Source organism: Populus euphratica, unplaced genomic scaffold (genome assembly GCF_000495115.2).
Source record: "Populus euphratica unplaced genomic scaffold, PopEup_1.0 scaffold5.1, whole genome shotgun sequence".
Classification (NCBI taxonomy): Eukaryota; Viridiplantae; Streptophyta; class Magnoliopsida; order Malpighiales; family Salicaceae; genus Populus; species Populus euphratica.
In genome coordinates, this window is record NW_011499848.1 from 3,591,366 (window position 1) to 3,613,296 (window position 21,931).

Sequence of the window (21,931 nt, forward strand, 5' to 3'; positions counted from 1 at the left end):
TTCAACTTAAAAGAAAATCAAAGTTCAATATCATTACCTTTCTTCTTCTTCTTTTTCTTTTTTTTTTGTTAATTAATCAAGTTATCCTAAATAAAAGAAAAAATGTGCACGTTTTAAACTAAATAAAGTTATCCTAAATAAAAGAAAAAATGTGCACGTTTTAAATTTGCTCTCTGTCTCTAGCACCAAAATATAAAGTCTATATTGAATAAGTTTGGAATATTTATTAATATTGTAGATAGCATTGAAGTAAGTTTTTTGAATCTAAAAAAATAATTATAGACATCATTTTCCTTTTAGAAAGACGCACTAGAAAACAAAATTATTTCTATCCGGTCCTGAAAGGGTTGAATTTAACGAAAAGTAATGTAAGAAAGTTAATTGAATCAAATTTTGAAGCTGAGGGACCGTAAGTGATTTATCCTATCCTCCACCGAAGGCGTTTCTCTCGCCTATCAGGCATTGCTAACGCGTAAAGCGTGCTTTCAAGGGCTGCGATTAAAACACAAAAAATGAAAATCAGCCATTGGATCGAACAGCGACTTGTGAATTACACATAAATGAATGAATCTAGTCCAAATTACGTTTTTCAGGGCCAGCCTGCACTTGCCTATAAATTACCACCTTTGCCTCTCCTTCTGAACTCGCATAGCTTTAGCTTGACAAGAAGAGGGAACTCCCCATTTTCTTTCAAGCAGCAACTCAACTCTCTCTCCTCTATACCCTCCTCTCGAGGTTGGTAGCTCCTGTCTTTCTAGTTACTGGGTCATTGGATCTTAATGTGTTTGTGGGTTAATACGGGTTTGATTTGTTGTTTTTATGGATTGCTTTCGGGATTTTATATGTTGAATGTTGAAAATTGAGTTTCAGTCGTGCTTGTCACGCCCATGTTTATCGTTAGTTGCTTGTTTAGATCCGAGTTTATTTGCGTAATTCTGTGTTGTTAATGGTGGAGCTTTTTAGATCTGAATAGTTAATGTTATGCAATAATGTTTTTTTATCCTTCGAACGAACGAACTTAGGCTTAAATAATTTATGTTATTTTGTCTGTGCTAGTTAGATTTTCTTTTCGGGAATAATCCTGTTTGCGTCGTGGAAAAGAGGGATTTTGTGAGGGTAAGGGCTAATGGGGCTTTGAATGAATTGAAAAGGAAGTAGTCATTGATTTTTAAATCCAGTGCTATTAGTTGTGTTTGAGTTATTTAATGATGGGGTTTTATTTGTTCTATGTGCAGCTTGAAAGAAATGGCAGAGACTTTCCTATTCACATCTGAATCAGTGAACGAGGGACACCCAGATAAGCTCTGTGACCAGATCTCTGATGCTGTACTCGACGCTTGCCTGGCACAAGACCCTGACAGCAAGGTGGCATGCGAGACTTGCACTAAGACCAACATGGTCATGGTTTTTGGCGAGATCACCACCAAGGCTAACGTAGATTACGAGAAGATTGTGCGTGATACTTGCAGAAACATTGGATTCACATCTGATGATGTGGGTCTTGATGCCGACAATTGCAAGGTTCTAGTTAACATTGAGCAACAAAGTCCTGATATTGCTCAGGGTGTGCATGGCCATTTCTCCAAGAGGCCGGAAGAGATTGGTGCTGGTGATCAAGGCCATATGTTTGGCTATGCCACTGACGAGACCCCCGAATTGATGCCTTTGAGCCATGTTTTGGCTACCAAGCTCGGTGCTCGCCTCACTGAGGTTCGCAAGAATGGAACTTGCGCGTGGTTGAGGCCTGATGGAAAAACCCAAGTTACTGTTGAGTACTACAATGAGAATGGAGCCATGGTTCCTGTCCGTGTCCACACTGTTCTCATTTCTACTCAACATGATGAGACCGTGACAAATGATGAGATTGCAGCTGATCTCAAGGAGCATGTCATCAAGCCTGTGATCCCAGAAAAGTATTTAGATGAGAAGACTATCTTCCATCTGAACCCATCCGGTCGTTTTGTCATTGGTGGTCCTCATGGTGATGCTGGTCTTACTGGCCGTAAGATTATTATCGACACTTATGGTGGCTGGGGTGCTCATGGTGGTGGTGCTTTCTCTGGAAAGGACCCTACCAAGGTGGATAGGAGTGGAGCTTACATTGTCAGGCAGGCCGCCAAGAGCATTGTCGCTAGTGGGCTTGCTAGGAGGTGCATTGTTCAGGTCTCCTATGCTATTGGTGTTCCTGAGCCTTTGTCAGTATTTGTAGACACATATGGAACTGGAAAGATTCCTGACAAAGAGATCCTTCAGATTGTGAAGGAGAGCTTTGATTTCAGACCTGGTATGATTTCCATCAATCTTGACCTCAAGAGAGGTGGCAATAACAGGTTCTTGAAGACTGCAGCATATGGACACTTTGGCAGAGATGACCCCGACTTCACATGGGAGGTGGTGAAGCCCCTCAAGGGGGACAACAAGGTCCAAGCTTGATTAAGGTCTCTATACCAGTTTCAGATGCATGGATATTTTGCCTATTTGCTGCAACACTCTGTTATGGGAGTCTGCCTACTGCCTATTGCCTGTTGGCTTTTAGCTTTTTATTGTTTTTTTCATTGATATTTGGTAGATTGTTACCTGAGGAGCAAATTAAAAAAAACAGAGAGGGTGGTCTCATATGTTTTCTGTTGCTGCGGCTTAGATAAGAGCTAATGCGCGGAAGGAAGTGAAACGGCAGCTGAGCTGCAATATATGATTTTTTTGGCTTTCAAGATAATGCCTGCCGCGTTTGGTGATTTCCTATGGGGCTTCTATTTTTCTGGGTTTGATACGTAATAATCTGGCTGCTGGCAAATTTTGTTGTCCATTTGTTAGCAGATGTTCATTTTCTTTGTAATATATAGCCTACTGTTCCTGTTAAAAGCTATTAACGCCCTTGTTCGTTTTTAAAATTTTAAATAAATGAACTTTATAAATAAGATCACAGGCTTAAACTACCATGCTAGTTAAACATCAATCTTTTTTAATATAGAAAACCTTTTTTTTTTTTTTAATCTCAGCAATTCATTTCTTAAACTGATGTTCACATTTAATTTAGCAACAATCCATTTCTTAAATTTATGTTCTTAAACATTTAGTTAAGCAAATCAGATTTTAATTTCGCTCGCGGACGAATAATAATATCTTGCCAATCTTGATTTGATAAATTTTTATTTGTTCCTCAGAAAACTCTCACACCATCTCATCTAAATTTTTTGACATTCTTTTATCAAGGTTGGTTCCGAGAGAGAAAATGGCATCCCTTTGCTAAGGTCGGTTTCAGGAGAAAACAATTGCTGGAGTAATGTGTACAGAGAATGGAGGAATCGTAATTACAATGTTCTCTTTTTTAATACCAACCATGAACCAATTATTTAATAATATACGAATATGGTTAGAATTAATTCTCTTTCTGACACATTCTTTTTCTTTCGAGTTATACAAAATGATTAAAAATTCTAAACGCTCCAGCTTTTATTTATTGATATTCAATACTTTTAAAAATCTGCATACATAACGCTTAGTCTTTATAAAGAGATTATAAGCTTAAATTATAATAACTTGATAAAAATTCTAAATGTTTGTTAAAAAAATATTCTAATTAAATGAGCATATATATTCTTCTTTAATCTAGGAAACATTTGTGCATGAACATGTGTTGGTGAATGGATGCCTCTCTGTTTTATGGAATGCTGCTTTGTTGCTTCGAGGAGCTGATGTCCTCGTTATTGCTACGAGCCTACGACAGTTGATGAGAGCCCTAGGGTCCTTTCTACCACATGTGACATGGCTATCCTTGCCCTCTGAGAAGGCTTGCGCAGGTGGCTGGTAGTTCTGGTATGGAGCTGCTTTAAAAATGTCGGATCTTTTATAGTAACAGTTACAGAAAATGAACCACATGTGGCCATGGTGGGCGGATGTGATCTGGGCAAATTTACAGGCGTTGGAACTTGTTTCAAGCCTGGACAATCGATCTCGTATTAGGAATTTAGGATAGCACAAAAACGAGTCCTCTCAGTTTTCAAACAGAGTCCTCTTTGTTTTCATCTTATCCACCGACGAACATGGAATTTCTGAAGGGAGGGCGGAGAAGCTCTTGGCACAACCTTGATTTATATATATATATATATATATGTAAATCCCAAATTACCCTGTTACCACACGAACAGACTCACCAAACTCCCCTTCGCCTGATTATCGTCTCCCCTTTGCACTTTCATTTCAAATTGCGAAGCCAAACAGGTCATTGTTTGCACTTTATCTTTGTGTTGTATATCTTGTCAATTCTTTCAATGTGAGCAAGGTGGCTGCTGCTGTCACCTTCATTCTAAGGATGCACGCATGAAAACCAACTTGATGGCAGATGCATTTTCACCTCAATTGTATCTGGAGCTTACACCTGATTGCATTTTTTCTCAAAACAGCACATTCCCTCTAACCTCTAGTGATTGCTACAAGCCAAAATTAGACAGATGCCAGAGACCAGGGTCAAACTCGCCCGTTCAACTATTCGGGCATTTCTTCAGCTGAAATGGCTCGCCGATCGTCGGACGTGGGATGTGGGTCAGCCGGAATGTCCACAGTGCTTCGTTTGATGGCGGTGCTGTTGGTTGAGTTACTATTCTTTTCGGGTGTAGTGGGCTTACGGCTTGGGCTTATTCTATGAAGGCTTAGAGCCTTGTGCATTGTCAACCGAAAAATTCCTTTAGGCTTCTCCATGCCGATGGCCTCGGAAAACAACGATAATAAAGATAAAGAGCAAGATTCATGGAAATCCCCCACGCTTGTTTTACATGGAGGTGAGCATTTCAATTGCTAGCTTTTTTCAATTGATTTTTTTTCCCAGTAGTTTTAAATTTATGGAGACGTGCAAGGGGAATCTTCATGTTAAAAAAAAAAACGTTGATACAATATTAATCTGTTCAAAGAGTGAATAGGTTAAAGAAAAAACAAACGTATATAGTTTGCCTAAATCTAAGATAAATTATCTATACATGGTTTTGATAAATTAATGAAAAATTCTTCCTTACTATTTCTATTTGGATTTGAATCAAGATGATGCATTGCAATGGGGTGGAATATTTATCCAATGAGTTTGTGTACAAGGTAATGCATGAAAATTTAATTAATTTTCTGATTCTTAACCTGATTTGTTTTTTTAAACGAGATGACCATTGTATCATATTTAATATCTATAAAAATTTTTTATTATATATTTGAGAACTATTTAATAATTAAATAAGTGTAATTCAAGGAAAAAAGAAAGTCATAATTTAGAAGAAAATTATAAAAATAAATGTCATTTATAATGAAGAAAAACTGAACCTCTTTCAAAATAATCGAGGGAAAAAAAGTCATAATTTAGAAGAAAATTCTAAAAATAAATATGTCATTTATAATTAATTATTCAATGAGTTCGTGTGCAAGGTGATATATGAAAATTTAAATAATTTCTTGATTCTTAACTTGATTTGTTTTTTTCAGACAAGATGACTGTTGCATCATGTTTGATATCTATAAAAAATTTCTTCTCATGTATTTGAGAACTCTTTAATAATTAAATGAGTGTAATACAAGGAAAAAAAGAATTATAATTTAGAAGAAAATTTTAAAAATAAATATTTCATTTATAATGAAGAAAAACTGAACTTTTTTTAAAATAATAGAGGGAAAAAAAAAGTTATAATTTAGAAGAAAAATCTAAAAATAAATATGTCATTTATAATTAAAAAAAACTGAATCTCTTTTTAAATAATCTTTATCTTTAATAGCCTCTTGGACTCTTTTTATTGAAGATTGAAGAGAAAGAATTAAATATAACCAAAATATTTTTTCCTTGTTATGATATACTATATTTAAATAATAAGATTTTCTGAGGTTAAAAAATAACATATATTACTTGAATAAGATTAGAAATGAGGAGTATGATAATTCACTAAATCTATATATATACAGAACTTAATGTTTAATTGAATATATAAAATAATAAATTATTATTTATCAATAGCCATTTTTGTAGAAGAGCATATCCAAACAAAAATAATAAATACTACCGATAAGCTTACCTAACATCTAAGCGTGAGGTCAAGACGTGATGATAATAATAATTATGGCTATTTATTTATTTAAGATGGGGGCTTGATTAATCAACGAGACAAAACAGCACTGATCAAACAACAAAGAGTGCATTGATCAAGGGCTTGTTGGAAGAAGCCTTTGATGGAATGGTAGGGCCCAGCCCTATGATATGTCTGAAAAGCAGACTTTAATGCGCAGTAGGCCCAATCCTTTCAGTGGAAGCAAGCAAAACGCTCTTTTTTTTTTTTTTTTTTTTCCTGGTTTTCCAAACATGATCCATGAGCGTGGCTTATTGTTTTTTAAAATATATTTTTTATTTTTCAAAATTATTTTCATTTTTTAAACATTATTTTCAAATCAGAATACTAAAATAATATAAAAATTAATTTTTAATATTTTTTTAAATACATTTGTTATCCCAAATCAACACTACAATTCTTTTTGTTTTTGTATTTTAAAAATATTTTTAAATAAATTTGAAATTTTTTATTTGTAATTATATTAATAATTTTTTTGATGATTTTAATTTTTTTTAATATGTTGGTATTGGAAATAAATATTAAAAAATAAAAAAATATTAGTTTATTATATTTTTAAATAAAAGCATTAAAGATTAAAGATTCTCGACGCTGCTCAAGAACATGCATTCTTTAAAAGAGAGATTTCAGCCTAACTTAAATCGTCTACTGAGAGACCGGTTGACCATTGACCCTACCTTGTTCCATCTTGTTTATTTTTTTTAGATTAATATAGATGTTTGGACTAGCTTGCGTGTACCATGACTAATTTCACAGGCTCTAAAATTAACAATTATATAAGTTTTTAGTGGCCATATGAATAACCAAGAACTCAAACCTGAAACCACGGAAGAAACAAATCTCTTAGTCTATCTTTACCTTGTTGCACCTTGTTTATTAATTGCTGACGAGGCAGGTCGCTTTCCTTTATTTAATCAGTGATATGAGCAGGAATAAATAATTAAAAAGTACTTTACAATAAGCCCCCACAAGAAATTTGGTTCTTCCCATTTCCACCGGGACTCATCTGTGTCCAGTTTCTCTGAGGTGGAGCAGATTTCATCTTTTTGTTTGCCATTTTGCTAGACATAAAAATTAAGTGGAGCCAAATGAATATTAAAAAGGAATAAGAATAAAAATAAAAATAATAATTAGAAAAAAATATCTGGTAATAAAATAATATGAGGTTACCACGTGAAAACCGATTCGGCAAAAAAACAAATCGTCTTTCTTTAATTTGCTGTCCTTTCATGTTGTTTCCATTCCGTCACCGAGGCACTAAAAATGGAATTGCTTTGCCGATGAATCTCCAACCAACTTCCTTTCAAGAAATATCAATGCAGTTCACACTGATTTTTTACTCAGACACCAAAATTGCTACTCACAGCAACTTTTAAGAGTTATATGAACAAGCCACTGAAGGGGCTGAGGAGCACAAAAACTAGCATAGCAATTGAAAATAATGGAGCTACCAACTATAGGAAGAAATGCTCTGTCATCATTTCCACGAGGCACGATAAGTCTAGATATGGATGCAGATTCTATTCTAGAGGAGGATGAGGGAGTTCATTTGCAGTGGGCTGCGATTGAGAGATTGCCAACCTTTAAAAGGATCAAGACCTCACTGTTTGAAGCAAGCAATGCGAAAAATGGCGAAGGGAAGAAAGTAACTGATGTTACTAAGCTCGGGGCAGCTGAAAGACATCTCTTCATCGAGAAGCTGATAAACCACATTGAAAATGATAATCTCAGGTTGCTACAGAATCTCAGAGAAAGGATAGACAGGTAGGTTTGCCTCACGTTCTTAGGACATGAAACTTTTAATATCAAAATCTTTTAATGTTAGTGTTGACTGTCAGTATTTCCAACAGATATTTGTTCGAATATATTCCGTAGAATGTATTCACCCCTGCAGTCAGGGAAATAGCAACGTGGACCAGATTTCCTGACTTCGAGTCACAGTTATTTATTTGGATCAGTCCTATTCCTAAATTTAGCAAATAGAGAACCAATAGGAGATTTTTGCAATTCAGATTCAATCTGTGTTTACAGTTATGTATGGACAAGTGCAAGTAGCTCCCGTCTGCGGGTGGAGTTTCAATTATGTTGCTAAAACTAACAAAAGACTTTCTTATAGAGTGGGCATGAAGTTACATACTGTGGAGGTGAGGTACAAGAATTTATCTGTGGAAGCAGAATGTGAGGTAGTTCAGGGAAAGCCTCTCCCGACGCTATGGAACTCCATAGCGAGCTTCTTGTCCGTAAGTTGGCTTTTCTGTTAGTCTATTGTTTGAAATTCTTGGCCTTCTCTTAACTGTTGAGAAAGGGTCATCACTGTAGGACGGAAAAAAAATTCTGAAGAGTCCAGGACTATACTTGATTTTTAAGATAAAATAAGCACAAATTGTCTCCAACAGGATTAACAAGCTATGCCATGAACAGGGTTTCAGAAAGATAGTGAGGAGCAAGCCTCGAGAAACCAAGATAAGCATCCTTAAGGATGTTTCTGGCATCATTAAACCATCAAGGTAATGCAAATCAATGTTTATAGACTATTTAGAAAAGACAGCAAAAGATAAGATTAAATTCAGATTAAGAACTGCTACTTTTTTTTTTGGCAAAGCAAGTCGGTTAAGAATTTTAAATGGAATACATGCGCGCGCGTGCGCACTTTGAAAGAAACATACTGATCCAAGTAGAATGTCTGAGATTGTCATTGATGGAAGACATCGTATATGCAGGCTTACTCTTCTTCTTGGTCCGCCAGGCTGTGGGAAAACCAACTTATTATTGGCTCTTTCAGGAAGACTAGATCAATCCCTTGAGGTTAGTATTTAAGAATGCTGCATACGATGAGATTTGAGAAGGTGATATGCTGAGCTTCAATATTGTTAAGACAGTTTGAAGCTTGTTTTGTGTTTATTTGGCACCCTTTGAATCTCATATGATATGTAAATAGATGGGAATTCCAGTAAACTCCATGAAGCCTATGGGGTAAAATTCAGAATCCTTTTTCCAAGAACCAGCTTAAAATCACCAAAACAAAGCGTGTGTTCAAAAACGAAGGACTGCAAAAACAGATGATGCGCTTCCATTATCCTTAATGCAGAAGCCAGATATTAGTCTTTTTTTAAATTTCATATGCGTTCAACAACTCCATGATTACAGTCGTGACAAAATCCCTTTTATATTCTTTATTACAGGTTGAAGGGGAAATCTCTTATAACGGTTACAAGCTTGATGAGTTTGTTCCTCAAAAAACATCAGCCTACGTAAGTCCATATGACCTGCACATGCCTGAGATGACTGTCAGGGAAACTATTGACTTCTCGGCACACTGCCAGGGTGTTGGAAGCAGAGCAGGTAATTTTCTTTGTTATCTTGCCTTATCTGTTCTCAGTTTAATTGCATCGTTCCACAAGTATTAGTTAAGACTCCATTCACTTTCCTGGCTTGTAGATATAATGCTGGAGGTCAGCAGAAGGGAAAAGGAAGCAGGAATTGTCCCTGATCCAGATGTAGACACCTACATGAAGGTGAGTCAAATTTAGATTTGATAATTTTCGTCAGCCATTTAGTTAGTGTTTAGAGAACATGATTCTTGCAGGCAATCTCAGCTGACGGACAAAGAAGAAATCTCCAGACAGACTATGTTTTAAAGGTAGTTATTATTAAGCACGGCTAGAGTAACGTAGTTGATGACAATATTTCACGCTTGGTATTTGTGTCTATATTGACAAAGAAACTTCAACATTTTGGCCTATTAGATTCTTGGACTGGATATTTGTGCAGATATAGTTGTCGGTAGTGCATTGAGAAGAGGGATTTCAGGTGGTCAAAAGAAAAGGCTAACAACAGGTAAAATAAAGTTATTTTCTTCCTCCCCTCTTTTGCTGGCACGGAGTGGGAGTGAGGGGGCCTCATATCATCCTTGACACAAGCTTATAATGCAAAATTTCATCTTCCAGGAGAGATGATTGTTGGTCCCACAAAAGCTTTATTTATGGATGAAATATCAACTGGGCTAGACAGCTCCACAACCTTTCAGATAGTTACCTGTCTTCAGCAACTGGTGCATATCACAGATTCAACCGCACTAATTTCACTTCTTCAGCCAGCACCTGAAACCTTTAATCTATTTGATGATGTAATATTGATGGCTAAGGGTAAGATTGTCTACCATGGTCCTTGCAGTCATGCACTCCAGTTTTTTGAAGATTGTGGTTTCAAATGTCCACAAAGAAAAGGTGCTGCGGACTTCCTTCAGGAGGTGCGGGAAGCAGCTTTAATTCTCCTTATTTCTTGCACTGCTCCTAAATTCCGTCTTCTTTTTACGTCTTAATTTTATCAATCAACAATTCACAGGTAATCTCAAAGAAGGATCAAGCACAATACTGGTGCCACGCTGACATTCCTTACCAGTATGTTTCAGTTAATCAGTTCATTGAAATGTTCAAAGCAAGTAATCTTGGACAGACACTAGCTGAAGAGCTCGCAAAACCATACGATAAATCCTGCTGTCCTAAGAGTGCCTTGTCATTTAGCATTTACTCCTCAAGAAAATGGGAATTATTCAAAGCTTGCATGGCTAGAGAGCTGCTTCTTATGAAAAGGAACACTTTTGTTTACGTTTTCAAAACTGCACAGGTTAGGATTCACTCAAATGGCTAGATCGCGCACTGTTTCCATAGATGAACTATCATTTACTTACAACTAACACATTTCAAATTCCCCTCCCAACAGCTCATCTTCACTGCAATTATAACAATGTCAGTATTTGTACGCACCAGGACGGAAGTGGACTTGATGAGTGCAAACTATCTGATGGGCTCTATGTACTATGCACTGATCAGGCTTTTTACTAATGGAGTTGCAGAGTTGTCCTTGACTGTTATTAGACTTCCTGCAGTTCAAAAACAAAGATCATTCTACCTATATCCAGCATGGGCTTATGCCATTCCAGCCTGTATACTAAAGATTCCATTTTCACTTCTTGATTCTATACTCTGGACAGGCATAACTTACTATGTTATAGGGTATAGCCTTGAAGTGACGAGGTAAGGTCGCGTGTTATACCACCAAAACTAAGAATTATAGTCTTCATAGAAATTAAAATCTTTCTTTCTAGTCTACCTTATATATAATTCCTGTTCAACCTGTGGGATCAAGGTTTCTTTGCCAGTTTCTTCTGCTATTCGCTCTCCATCTAGCCTCAACATCGATGTGTCGATTCATTGCCTCAATTTTCCAAACGATGGTACTTGCAACAACAGTTGGTTTGGTAATCTTAGTTCTAATGTTCTTGTTTGGAGGCTTCATTCTTCCACGGCGTAAGCTGAGTTCATATTTTCCTTTTGCTTTAATACAAAAGGAGGACAAGTAGACTAACTAAAGTTTGGTTCTTGCAGCCTCTTTGCCGCCTTGGTTGAGGTGGGGATTCTGGATTTTTCCCATGACATATGGGGAAATTGGCATAACCCTAAACGAATTCCTTGCTCCAAGATGGAAAAAGGTGAGCCCTAAAAGTGCCCTATTGTTGGTTCCTTGCTAAATTGACACGGAAACCTTCATAACTTGAGTTCATTTTCAATCACAGATGTTAAATGGAAACACCACCATAGGAAATGGTGTCCTGACCAGCCATGGTTTGAACTTAGAAGGCTATTTCTATTGGATATCACTAGGGGCTTTGTTTGGATTCACAGTACTTTTTGATCTTGGCTTCATCTTAGCCTTAACTTACTTGAAACGTAAGTCATTCTCGAACAATTTTAACGAAGACTAAAAAATAGACGGGCGGCCACTGTTAGCTGTGAACCTCTGCCCAGATTTTTTTTTTATCATATACTTAAATTTTCATTTTTTTCCTTTCTATTGTATCTTTTATGGTCTAATTATATAAAATTAAGAAAATATATGGTTCACCCCTAATTCATAGTAATATTTATTTTGATTCAAAAATTCATTTCATTTATTTTATATTTTTTGATTTAGAGAAAATAGAAAGAACATTATCTGAAAATTGTAAAAGATAAAAATGGTTGGTTTTCGTGATAAATACAATAAAAATTATCAAATTTAATGTTAATAAATTTTATTTGATAAGAAAAGTTTAACATGATGTGTTTTTTTATAAACATGTCTAAGAAAAAGATCAAGCACCATTTTGATTCTTTAGATATTGTTTTCTAGATGATATAAAAAACTTTTTATGGTATTTATTAAAATATTTTGAATGAAAATCAATAAAAAATAAAATTTTAACCCTTAAAACCCTATCTCGTAATTTCCAATCATAAAAATAATAGCTGGATTCTTCATTAAAAAAAAAAAAAAGGCCTCAAAGCACAAGTCTCACCCGGTTCCACACATTTAATTTTTTTTAATTCCCTGACTTGCTAGCCCATTTAGGCATTCGTGTCTTGCCTACTTTTGTATTTTTATTTTTAAAACAATTTCTTAATTAATTGTTTTATTTTTTTAATTTTATTTTTAATATTAAATTACTTTTTACTTTTTTTTATCATATATTTAAAATAAAAAAAATATTATTAATCCATTAAAAACAACAACTCAAGTTACAAGTTTAAAAAAATTAATATAAATTAATTAAAATTAATTTAATATATCATGTTTGAATGTTAAAAAAGTTATCATTATTTTTTATTTTTTAAAATTATTTAAATAAGGTTAAAATAATTATTATATAATTTAATAAAAAATTTAACCTTAACAAAAACTCCGGCCTCTTGGCTGAGAATTTTTAAGTTTGACTTGCTAGATTGAATTTAACTTCAATGTCAATAAATTCCTATACTTTTGATATTTTTTTTTAGAATAACTTTGATAATTTTTTTAAATGCTGCGGCGAGTAAACTAGTATGAAAAAATGGAAAAGAAAATTTAAATAATAACTGACAATCGCTTACCTTAACACAGCACCGAAGATGTCCAGAGCTATTATTTCAAAAAAGAGGCTCTCTCAACTCCAAGGAAGAGAAGATCAGGAGTGGAGTAGGCAACCAGACAATGAATCAATCCCAGCACATAACGCAGAAACAAGAAAAACAGGTAAGATAAACGGAACTATTGTTAACTCCAACTTCAACATGATCAAAAACTCATGCAACGAGTATTACGCTGTCGGATATGCAGAGATGATGGTTCTGCCATTTGTGCTACTAACGATGACATTTAAGGACGTGCGGTATTTTGTTGACACACCCCCAGTAAGTTTAACCACAGTTCAAATACAATAATTATAAGAGTGTGATCCTCAGTAGATTTCAATGATATATCTATTATGTAGTACTTCTGCACAGGAAATGAAATAATTATAAGAGTCTGTTACCACACGAACGGACTCACCAAACTCCCCTTTGCCCTTTCATTTCAAATTGCGAAGCATTGTTTGCACTTTATCTTTGTGTTGTACATCTTGTCAATTCTTTCAATGTGAGCAAGGTGGCTGCTGCTGTCACCTTCATTCTAAGGATGCACGCATGAAAGCCAACCAGATGGCAGATGCATTTTCACCTCAAATGTATCTGGAGCTTACACCTGATTGCATTTTTTTTCAAAACAGCACATTCCCTCTAACCTCTAGTGATTGCTGCAAGCCAAAATTAGACAGATGCCAGAGGCCAGGGCCAACCTCGTCCATTCAAATATTCGGGCATTTCTTCAGCTGAAATGGCTCGCCGATCGTCGGACGTGGGTCAGCCGGAATGTCCACAGTGCTTCGGTTGATGGCCGTGCTGTTGGTTGAGTTACTATTCTTTTTGGGTGTAGTGGGCTTAAGGCTCGGGCTTATTCTATGAAGGCTTAGAGCCTTGTGCATTGTCAACCGAAAACTTCCTTTAGGCTTCTCCATGCCAATGGCTGAGAATTTTTATTTTTTAATGTTTTAAGAGTGTGATCCTCAGTAGATTTCAATGATATATCTATTATGTACTTCTGCACAGGAAATGAAAAGGCATGGCTTCAGCGAGAAGAAACTTCGACTGCTTTCTGATATCACAGGAGCATTTAAGCCTGGAGTTCTTACAGCATTGATGGGGGTTAGTGGAGCTGGGAAAACAACCCTCATGGATGTTCTTTCTGGAAGGAAAACTGGAGGTATTATTGAAGGCGATATACGAATAGGAGGGTATCCAAAAGTACAACAAACATTTGCGAGGATTTCAGGTTATTGCGAGCAGAACGATATTCATTCTCCACAGATTACTGTAGAAGAATCCATTGTTTACTCTGCTTGGTTGCGATTACCACCGGAGATCGATGAACAAACAAAATCGGTGTGTTATCCTGACCACAAATATGATCAACTAATGCAACAGTATCATGCAGATAATGTTTGAAGGGAAAACTTGGAAAACTTCACTAGGCAAAGCCACACAATACGTTGTCTACCTAGCACATGAAGCCTCAGAACCAAAGAAATGCATTTCATGAAATAAAATATCCGCGTTGAAGGCATTAAAAAATATGATTTTGTATACAAAATGAACCATATCATGTTTGAATGAACTGATAGCAGCCCTTGATTTTCTGTCATGCAGAGATTTGTCGAAGAAGTCATTGAAACGATCGAACTTCATGACGTAAAGTTTTCTCTGGTCGGAATTCCAGGCCGAAGTGGTCTGTCTAATTGAAACGATCGAACTTCATGACATAAAGCTTTGTCGGAATTCCAGGCCGAAGTGGTCTGTCTACTGAACAGCGTAAAAGGCTAACAATTGCAGTGGAGCTTGTTTCAAATCCATCGATAATATTTATGGATGAACCGACATCAGGTTTAGATAGCAGAGCAGCTGCAATTGTCATGCGCGCGGTGAAGAATGTGGTTACCACAGGAAGAACAACAGTTTGCACCATTCATCAGCCGAGCATTGACGTCTTTGAGGCTTTTGATGAGGTAGAACACGTAATGCTTTCTTTACTGGCATTATGAGTAAACTACTAACATTTTTTTGGATCCACGTGTACACTCAGTGGAACTAAGATTTGGAGAGGAGCCAGCCCAATCTATCTGATATGAACAGGATTCATACCCTTCTCGGTTTTATTATATCGTTGAATGACTAAGGGAGATGTTTATTCATGCAGTTGATTCTAATGAAAAGGGGAGGAATGATTATGTATTCAGGAATGCTCGGTCACCATTCATGTAAGCTTATCGAGTATTTCGAGGTATGGTCACCAGTACAAGCACTGAACTTCTTTATAAGCAAATGAAACCCTAGTTGTAATTAACAACCATCATTTTTATCAACGATTTTTCTTACCCTTACTATTAGACTTGTCAGGCATCGTCCTGAGTGTGAAGTCGATACCGATAACTTATTTACATGTCTTCACTACTGGACAGGGTATTTCAGGTGTGCCAAAGATCAAAGATAACTACAATCCAGCAACATGGATGTTGGAGGTTACTTCTGAATCGATGGAATCAGAACTTGACTTAGATTTCGCAAAACTTTATAAGGAGTCTCCTCTGTACCAGTAAGTATATATTTCATATCCATTTCCAGCAAAGCAAAACTTCATGGAAATGTTTTATAGCACAATTCGTTTCCCGGATTTTTTGACATGATATGCACCCGTCGTGCTGTTAGCTAGATGGCTTATAAAATAATCATAACTTCAATTGCATTCTCTGTATTAATCATAAACTTCATATTACTCTTTGATCATAGGGAGACGACTGAGTTGGTCCGACAGTTGAATAAACCTCCTCCAGGTTCAAGAGACCTGCAGTTTTCCACTCCTTTTCCACAGAGTATATGGGAGCAGTTTACAGCATGCTTATGGAAGCAACACTTGTCCTTTTGGAGAAGTCCTGAGTACAACTTGTCACGATTCATCGTCATTATCGTTGCATCGCTGTTGTTTGGAATAGTCTTTTGGCAGAAGGGAAAGGAAATGTTAGCTCATCTATCCCTTCAACTTAAATCAGAAAAGCAGCATCAATTTCTTAAGAACTGATGAAATGCCTTTCCTTTGTTCTTGTAGAAACAACGAGCAAGACTTGATCAACATACTTGGATCAATGTACACTGCTGTAATATTCCTGGGCTTAAACAACTGTTCAACGGTTGTACCATACGTGGCAACAGAGCGGACCGTATTGTACCGTGAGAAATTTGCAGCAATGTATTCCCCATGGGCTTATTCATTAGCACAGGTTCAACATCAGCACGAAAGAGTCATTTACTTTTCATAGCAACAAGTTCCTCCTTTTACTTTTATAATTTTCCACAAATGATAATACAAGTAATCCTTCTGAATACTGCAGGTGACTATCGAAATACCTTACGTTCTATTGCAAGCATTTTTGTATGTAGCCATCACATATCCAACAATTGGGTACTACTGGTCAGCCTCCAAAGTCTTTTGGTACTTCTATGTAACCTTCTGCACATTTCTCTACTTTGTTTTTCTCGGAATGCTGCTAGTTTCAATGACACCAAGCGTCGAAGTAGCTTCCATATTGGCTACCGCAGTCTACACCATATTAAATCTATTCTCAGGCTTCCTTCTGCCGGGAAAGGTAACCCCTGTAGTTCTAGGCTGCAATTAAATATGAGTTGGGCGTGCTTCTTACCTATGCTATTTTATGTACAGAAAATTCCCAAGTGGTGGATTTGGTGCTATTACCTCTGCCCCACATCATGGTCCCTAAATGGTTTTCTCACATCACAGTATGGAGACATTGACAAGGAGATCTCCGTATTTGGGGAGCTCAAGACAGTAAGTTCCTTTCTACAAGATTATTATGGCTTTCGATATGATCACTTGGGCATTGTGGCTGCTGTTCTCGCTGCGTTCCCAGTTGCTTTCGCTTTTCTATTCGCATATTGCATAGGGAAATCAAATTTTCAGAGACGATGAAGGAAGATCCATACAATCATTTTGAATTTCAAATATTTTCATGTACAATAAAAGATCAAGCCATTATGGGTCGTGCCACGCTAGCTCTCGTGCTAGAAAACCTTAGCCCAGTCTCGACACTATTTATTGATGTGTCTGTCGGCTTGTGCTGTGCTTGGGTTGGTCCGACATAGCAATCATCATTATCATTATTCCATTAAAGAAATTACATAATATATTTAAGCAGCAGAGAAGAGCACTCTTGTAACAAGAGAAGATCTTGAACCATGGTATGTATTTGGCAAGAAAGTAAATTGCACCCACTAGTTAATTAATTCATTAACAAAAAATAAAAGAGGAGATGAATTCTCCTTCCAAAGCTTTTGTCATGATCCGAATCTGAAATCCATAACCAGCAAAACAAAAATGGTGCTAGCTGGATACCACATCTCTGCTAAATTTCAAAGCAAATATATTAAAAAAACAAATTATTTAAAAATATATAACATTTTATAATATTTTAAAATATTATATTATTTAAAATTAATAAAACCAAATAATAATTCAAAACTTCTCATCAATAATTAAAATAAAAATAATAATTTATAATACTTATTATATTATTAAAATCTAAACTTAATTAAAACATGTAGGTATAAAAGTTATGTTATATATAAAGGGTTGCTAGTCTAGTAAAAAAATAGATTAAATAAATTTTTTATCTTTTATCCATTAAAAAAACTCAAAATTTTGGTATAAATTAGAAAACTCTTTATTCTTGAATACACTTAATTAATCATGACAGAAAGTATATATTCTATTAATTTTCCGTTACGATGCTTGACATATTAAAACTATCTTTCATATGATGCAAAGATTCATGTTGATGAAGTGATGGAATGCGTCATAGATTCTCGTTGCTGCTGCAGCAAGCCGTCATAGCCATTAATTGTTCGCGCTGTTTAAAGAAATAAAACATGAGTTGAAGTTTTAACACTTACTCCTTTACATGCTCGCTGGGCTGCAGTTGAACTTTGTTTATATAATTACGCAGATGGGAAGGCTCAATATCATTTGTAAAGCTATAAAGGACAAGGTGAAAACATCAGATTTTATTAAACACAAGACAACAAGTTCCACGCGTGCAGCTACTATTATTATAAGCATATGAACAAGCATCCAAAATAATGTCGTTGACTTTCTTTATATATATATATATATATATATATATATATGGGATGTAAGCATTTTTATTTATTTATCTCATATTACAGTATTAAAACTGAAATAACTTTAATACCAAGATCGGTTCAAGAACAAGGCATGTTCATTGGTCAGAAGAGACGTCAAGATCTGTAATAACTTACGGCGCTGTGATTTCATATTATTTTGTAATGATTTAACTCTGATATCTAATAGAAAGACAAAAAGGTATTGTGCCGCAGAGGAGAAATTCCTTGCTTGTCATCTGCTTATGGATTTGGTATAAGATCACGCCATATGATTGACTAGTGCTAGAGTAATAAAATAGTAGCGACTCCCGGACATTGTATATAGTTACACAATTAACTATTTTACTGCCTCTCGGTCGCCTTGAATTGAATAATATTTTTTTAAAAAAGATTATATATATATATATATGTATATATATATATATATGTATAAAATGTGTTTACAGTAAAAACTCTAATTATAAATCAAAAAATTTATATAAACTTTTAATTAAATAAATCAAGAACTTTTTATGTCTATAAATACAAAAAAAAGTGTTTGATGTATCTATTCTACTCGTCTAGTTTTAGATCTAATAATTTTTTTCTAACACAAATAAATTAATATAATGGTGTTATTAACTTGATTGTTGACAACAAGTACAAAATATAATTATGAATAGAAAAGTTAATACTTATGTATAATAAATATATAATGAAGATCATATACATCAATAAAGATATATACAATCTCAAGTTCATTTTTAACATGGTAGTAAAATGGGATATGATTGCAATTGCTATATTAAAACACTATTTTCTTAGTCTTTGTATAATATATACTTTTTTAAAAATTGTAAAGCAAAACAATTACAAAAGAATGATGATAAGAACAAAAACAATGATATAAATATGTTAAGTATAGAGTGATAAATATTTCAAGTGTAGAGAATAAAAAATAATATTTTTTCCAAAAAAATATGTAAAGAAAAAAAGAAAAACTAAGAAAATATTTTTAAAAAATGGTAATAAATAGACTAAGTGTAAAATGATAAAAATATCAAGTATAAAGACAAAAAAATAAGAAAAACTTGTTTTCTAAATTATTAAAAAAAGATGAAAATAATAGTTTTTTTGCCACCATAGTGAAAAAATTAAAAAAAAATTCAATTATGTCATTTCTACAGTGTTTTTAAAACTTTAAAAAACTAAAAATTATAATTTTGCCACCGCTACAATAAAAATATTGGAGAAGATTTCAATTTTTCCATTTCTACAATGAAATGCTGTTTTCTTTTAGAATATTTACTAGTTATATGACCTGCATGATGCCATAGGTTAATTTTTTATATAAAAAAACAAAATAAAAAAACTAAAATCTAAAAGTATTAAATCTTTAAGTAAGACTATATCCAAGAGTCTTGAGTTTAATTGCAATACCTGATTCAAAAATAATATTAATAATAATATTAAACTTGTGTGATATAAGTTTAAGTGAGTTTGACTACAACACTAAACCGAGTAGTCTTGGATGTGAGTTTGGCTGAAAAATCTGAATTAACTTTGGTTAATCCTTCAAACAAGGTTAACCCGTCAAACTTGGAATTCGCGTCATGAATGTTTGATAACAAAATAGAAAAAAAATTGACGGGTTAACTGGGTTAAACCATCAAATCAGGTTAACTCGTCAAACCATGGATATGTATCATGAAAATCTAATAATTAAATAGAAAGAAATATAATATTAATAAACCAAACTAAACAAAAATAATTAATTAAAAAAGAATTGGGTTAACTCGTCAAAAAATTTAACATTAACAAACTAAATTAAAAAAATTATTAAAAAAAACTCAAAGTAAAAAGCAAAAAAAATAAAAAACGATAGCACAACTTGTTTCCCGGATTTTTTTCACATGATATGCACACTTCGTGAAGGTAGAAGGATTATAAAATAATCAGAACTTGACTTGCATTCTCTGTATTAATCATAAACTTCATTTTACTCTTTGATCATAGGGAGACGACTGAGATGGTCCAACAGTTGAATAAACCTCCTCCAGGTTCAAGAGACCTGCAGTTTCATAGAACATCATCTAACCAAGTAGAACAGAATAATTTTAATGTAGCACTATAAAAAAAATTATTTTGGATTATAATAATGAAACAACACTAAACCGAGTAGCCTTGGATGTGAGTTTGGCTAAAAAATTTGAATTAACTTTGGTTAATCCTTCAAATAAGGTTAACCCGTCAAACTTGGAATTCGCGTCATGAATGTTTGATAGCAAAATAGAAAAAAAATTGACGGGTTAACTGGGTTAAACCATCAAATCAGGTTAACCCGTCAAACCATGGATATGTATCATGAAAATCTAATAATTAAATAGAAAGAAATATAATATTAATAAACCAAACTAAACAAAAATAATTAATTAAAAAAGAATTGGGTTAACTCGTCAAAAAATTTAACATTAACAAACTAAATTAAAAAAATTATTAAAAAAAACTCAAAGTAAAAAGCAAAAAAAATAAAAAACCTATAAAGGCATAAAAAACAAAAAAAATAAGAATAAAAAAAAGATAGCTTAAAATATTTAGTTTATGTTATTATTATTATATTATATAAATATAGGCATGGGGAAAGCTACATTGCTTTCCTCACGTGTTTTAAAGTATTGATCAATAACGTAATGACCTTAGAACATCATCTAACCAAGTAGAACATAATAAATTTAATAAAAATATATTTTACAAGAGAAATTTATTTTAATGTAGCACTATAAAAAAATTATTTTGGATTATAATAATGAATTAATTTTTTACTTTTCATCAAATCAATCAGGAAAACCAAGCTTAGGGGTAAACTTATTTTTTCTCTGTAATCTATTTGTCATTTTTGTTTTTCTTATTTTTATTAAGGGTATATAGGCTATAAAAAAAGGGAGGATATCCTTCATTGATTTTGGTTTAATTTTCTAAATTTCATATCATATATCTATTATTAAAATTATTTTATAAAAGATAATTGTATTTTGTTTCAAACAATATTCATTTAAGTATTAAAGAATCCTTAAATATATAAAAGGGAGCTTTTTGCAAGTACAATATAAGTTTCACCTACCACCTTAACTAGGAAGAACGATTTGAATCATTAAAACTAAAAGATTAACCTATTATAGAAAAAATCAGCTTGGCCCTTAAGTCTATTCGATTCATACAAGCTTCGTTAACACTTATAAAACATCACATTATTTCACTTCATAGACAAGTAAAAAAACCACCCCATATAATTTAGAAGTGAGTGAAACACAACTAATTGATTGGTGAAGTGGAGTAAGACCATGGAGTCGGGCTCTTCTTTAGTGAGGTTCTTTCTATAGAGCGAGTCAATAGAGTTAAGCTCTTTTTCTAGGACGAGTTCAAAAAATTACTGCATCCAGGCATGTTGAATGAGACATTTTGAGGGGTTTTATGGGCATACTAAATTTGAGTTTATCGACTATCATTCTAACATTACAATTACAAGGCTACTTTATATATATATATATATATATATATATATATATATATATATAACTAGATCACTAAGCGAAAAAAAACAAAAAGGTTACAAAAGCAGCAAACTGTTCCTGTGGACATAATGAACACGAACTTTTTAATAGCTTAACGTCTAACCTCGCAATAAGTTGCTTGACGCTGATAGTTCTAAATAGTTGGTGTGTTTTTTTTACTGGTAGATCATGCATTAAGTTTACTGTGCTTTTTTAGACAACA

At 34.0% G+C, this 21,931-nt stretch overlaps 2 protein-coding genes across 3 annotated transcripts in view; both read left to right on the top strand.

Moving 5' to 3' along the window:
• Positions 1 to 622: 622 nt before the first annotated feature.
• On the top strand, positions 623 to 2,813 carry MTO3 (S-adenosylmethionine synthetase family protein). The gene is made up of 2 exons (XM_011013213.1): positions 623 to 735; positions 1,236 to 2,813. Exon 2 carries the CDS (start codon positions 1,246 to 1,248, stop codon positions 2,431 to 2,433), a length of 1,188 nt encoding a protein of 395 aa, XP_011011515.1. The 5' UTR covers positions 623 to 735; positions 1,236 to 1,245; the 3' UTR covers positions 2,434 to 2,813.
• Positions 2,814 to 7,348: 4,535 nt separating this feature from the next.
• Positions 7,349 to 21,931, top strand: part of LOC105116086 (pleiotropic drug resistance protein 3-like) — a 28,725-nt gene continuing 14,142 nt past the window's right edge. Inside the window, exons 1-25 of one of the 2 annotated variants that reach the window (XM_011013277.1) lie at positions 7,349 to 7,859; positions 8,212 to 8,335; positions 8,517 to 8,602; positions 8,816 to 8,900; positions 9,278 to 9,437; positions 9,534 to 9,610; positions 9,682 to 9,735; positions 9,842 to 9,932; positions 10,043 to 10,344; positions 10,440 to 10,721; positions 10,818 to 11,131; positions 11,244 to 11,404; positions 11,483 to 11,586; positions 11,671 to 11,824; positions 13,014 to 13,145; positions 13,230 to 13,303; positions 14,039 to 14,371; positions 14,636 to 14,705; positions 14,771 to 14,991; positions 15,183 to 15,266; positions 15,445 to 15,578; positions 15,773 to 16,000; positions 16,089 to 16,260; positions 16,372 to 16,626; positions 16,701 to 16,831. In XM_011013277.1, the coding sequence (XP_011011579.1) occupies positions 7,537 to 7,859; positions 8,212 to 8,335; positions 8,517 to 8,602; positions 8,816 to 8,900; positions 9,278 to 9,437; positions 9,534 to 9,610; positions 9,682 to 9,735; positions 9,842 to 9,932; positions 10,043 to 10,344; positions 10,440 to 10,721; positions 10,818 to 11,131; positions 11,244 to 11,404; positions 11,483 to 11,586; positions 11,671 to 11,824; positions 13,014 to 13,145; positions 13,230 to 13,303; positions 14,039 to 14,371; positions 14,636 to 14,705; positions 14,771 to 14,991; positions 15,183 to 15,266; positions 15,445 to 15,578; positions 15,773 to 16,000; positions 16,089 to 16,260; positions 16,372 to 16,626; positions 16,701 to 16,831 (4,151 nt within the window). In that variant the 5' untranslated portion in view covers positions 7,349 to 7,536. Of the gene's footprint in view, positions 7,860 to 8,211; positions 8,336 to 8,516; positions 8,603 to 8,815; positions 8,901 to 9,277; positions 9,438 to 9,533; positions 9,611 to 9,681; positions 9,736 to 9,841; positions 9,933 to 10,042; positions 10,345 to 10,439; positions 10,722 to 10,817; positions 11,132 to 11,243; positions 11,405 to 11,482; positions 11,587 to 11,670; positions 11,825 to 13,013; positions 13,146 to 13,229; positions 13,304 to 14,038; positions 14,372 to 14,635; positions 14,706 to 14,770; positions 14,992 to 15,182; positions 15,267 to 15,444; positions 15,579 to 15,772; positions 16,001 to 16,088; positions 16,261 to 16,371; positions 16,627 to 16,700; positions 17,194 to 21,931 lie in introns of those variants that run through there. The other variant, XM_011013269.1, reaches the window with a different exon arrangement.

Coding starts and splice junctions, on each gene's coding strand:
- MTO3 (XM_011013213.1), top strand. CDS start 1,246: ATGGCAGAGACTTTCCTATTCACATCTGAATCAGTGAACGAGGGACAC.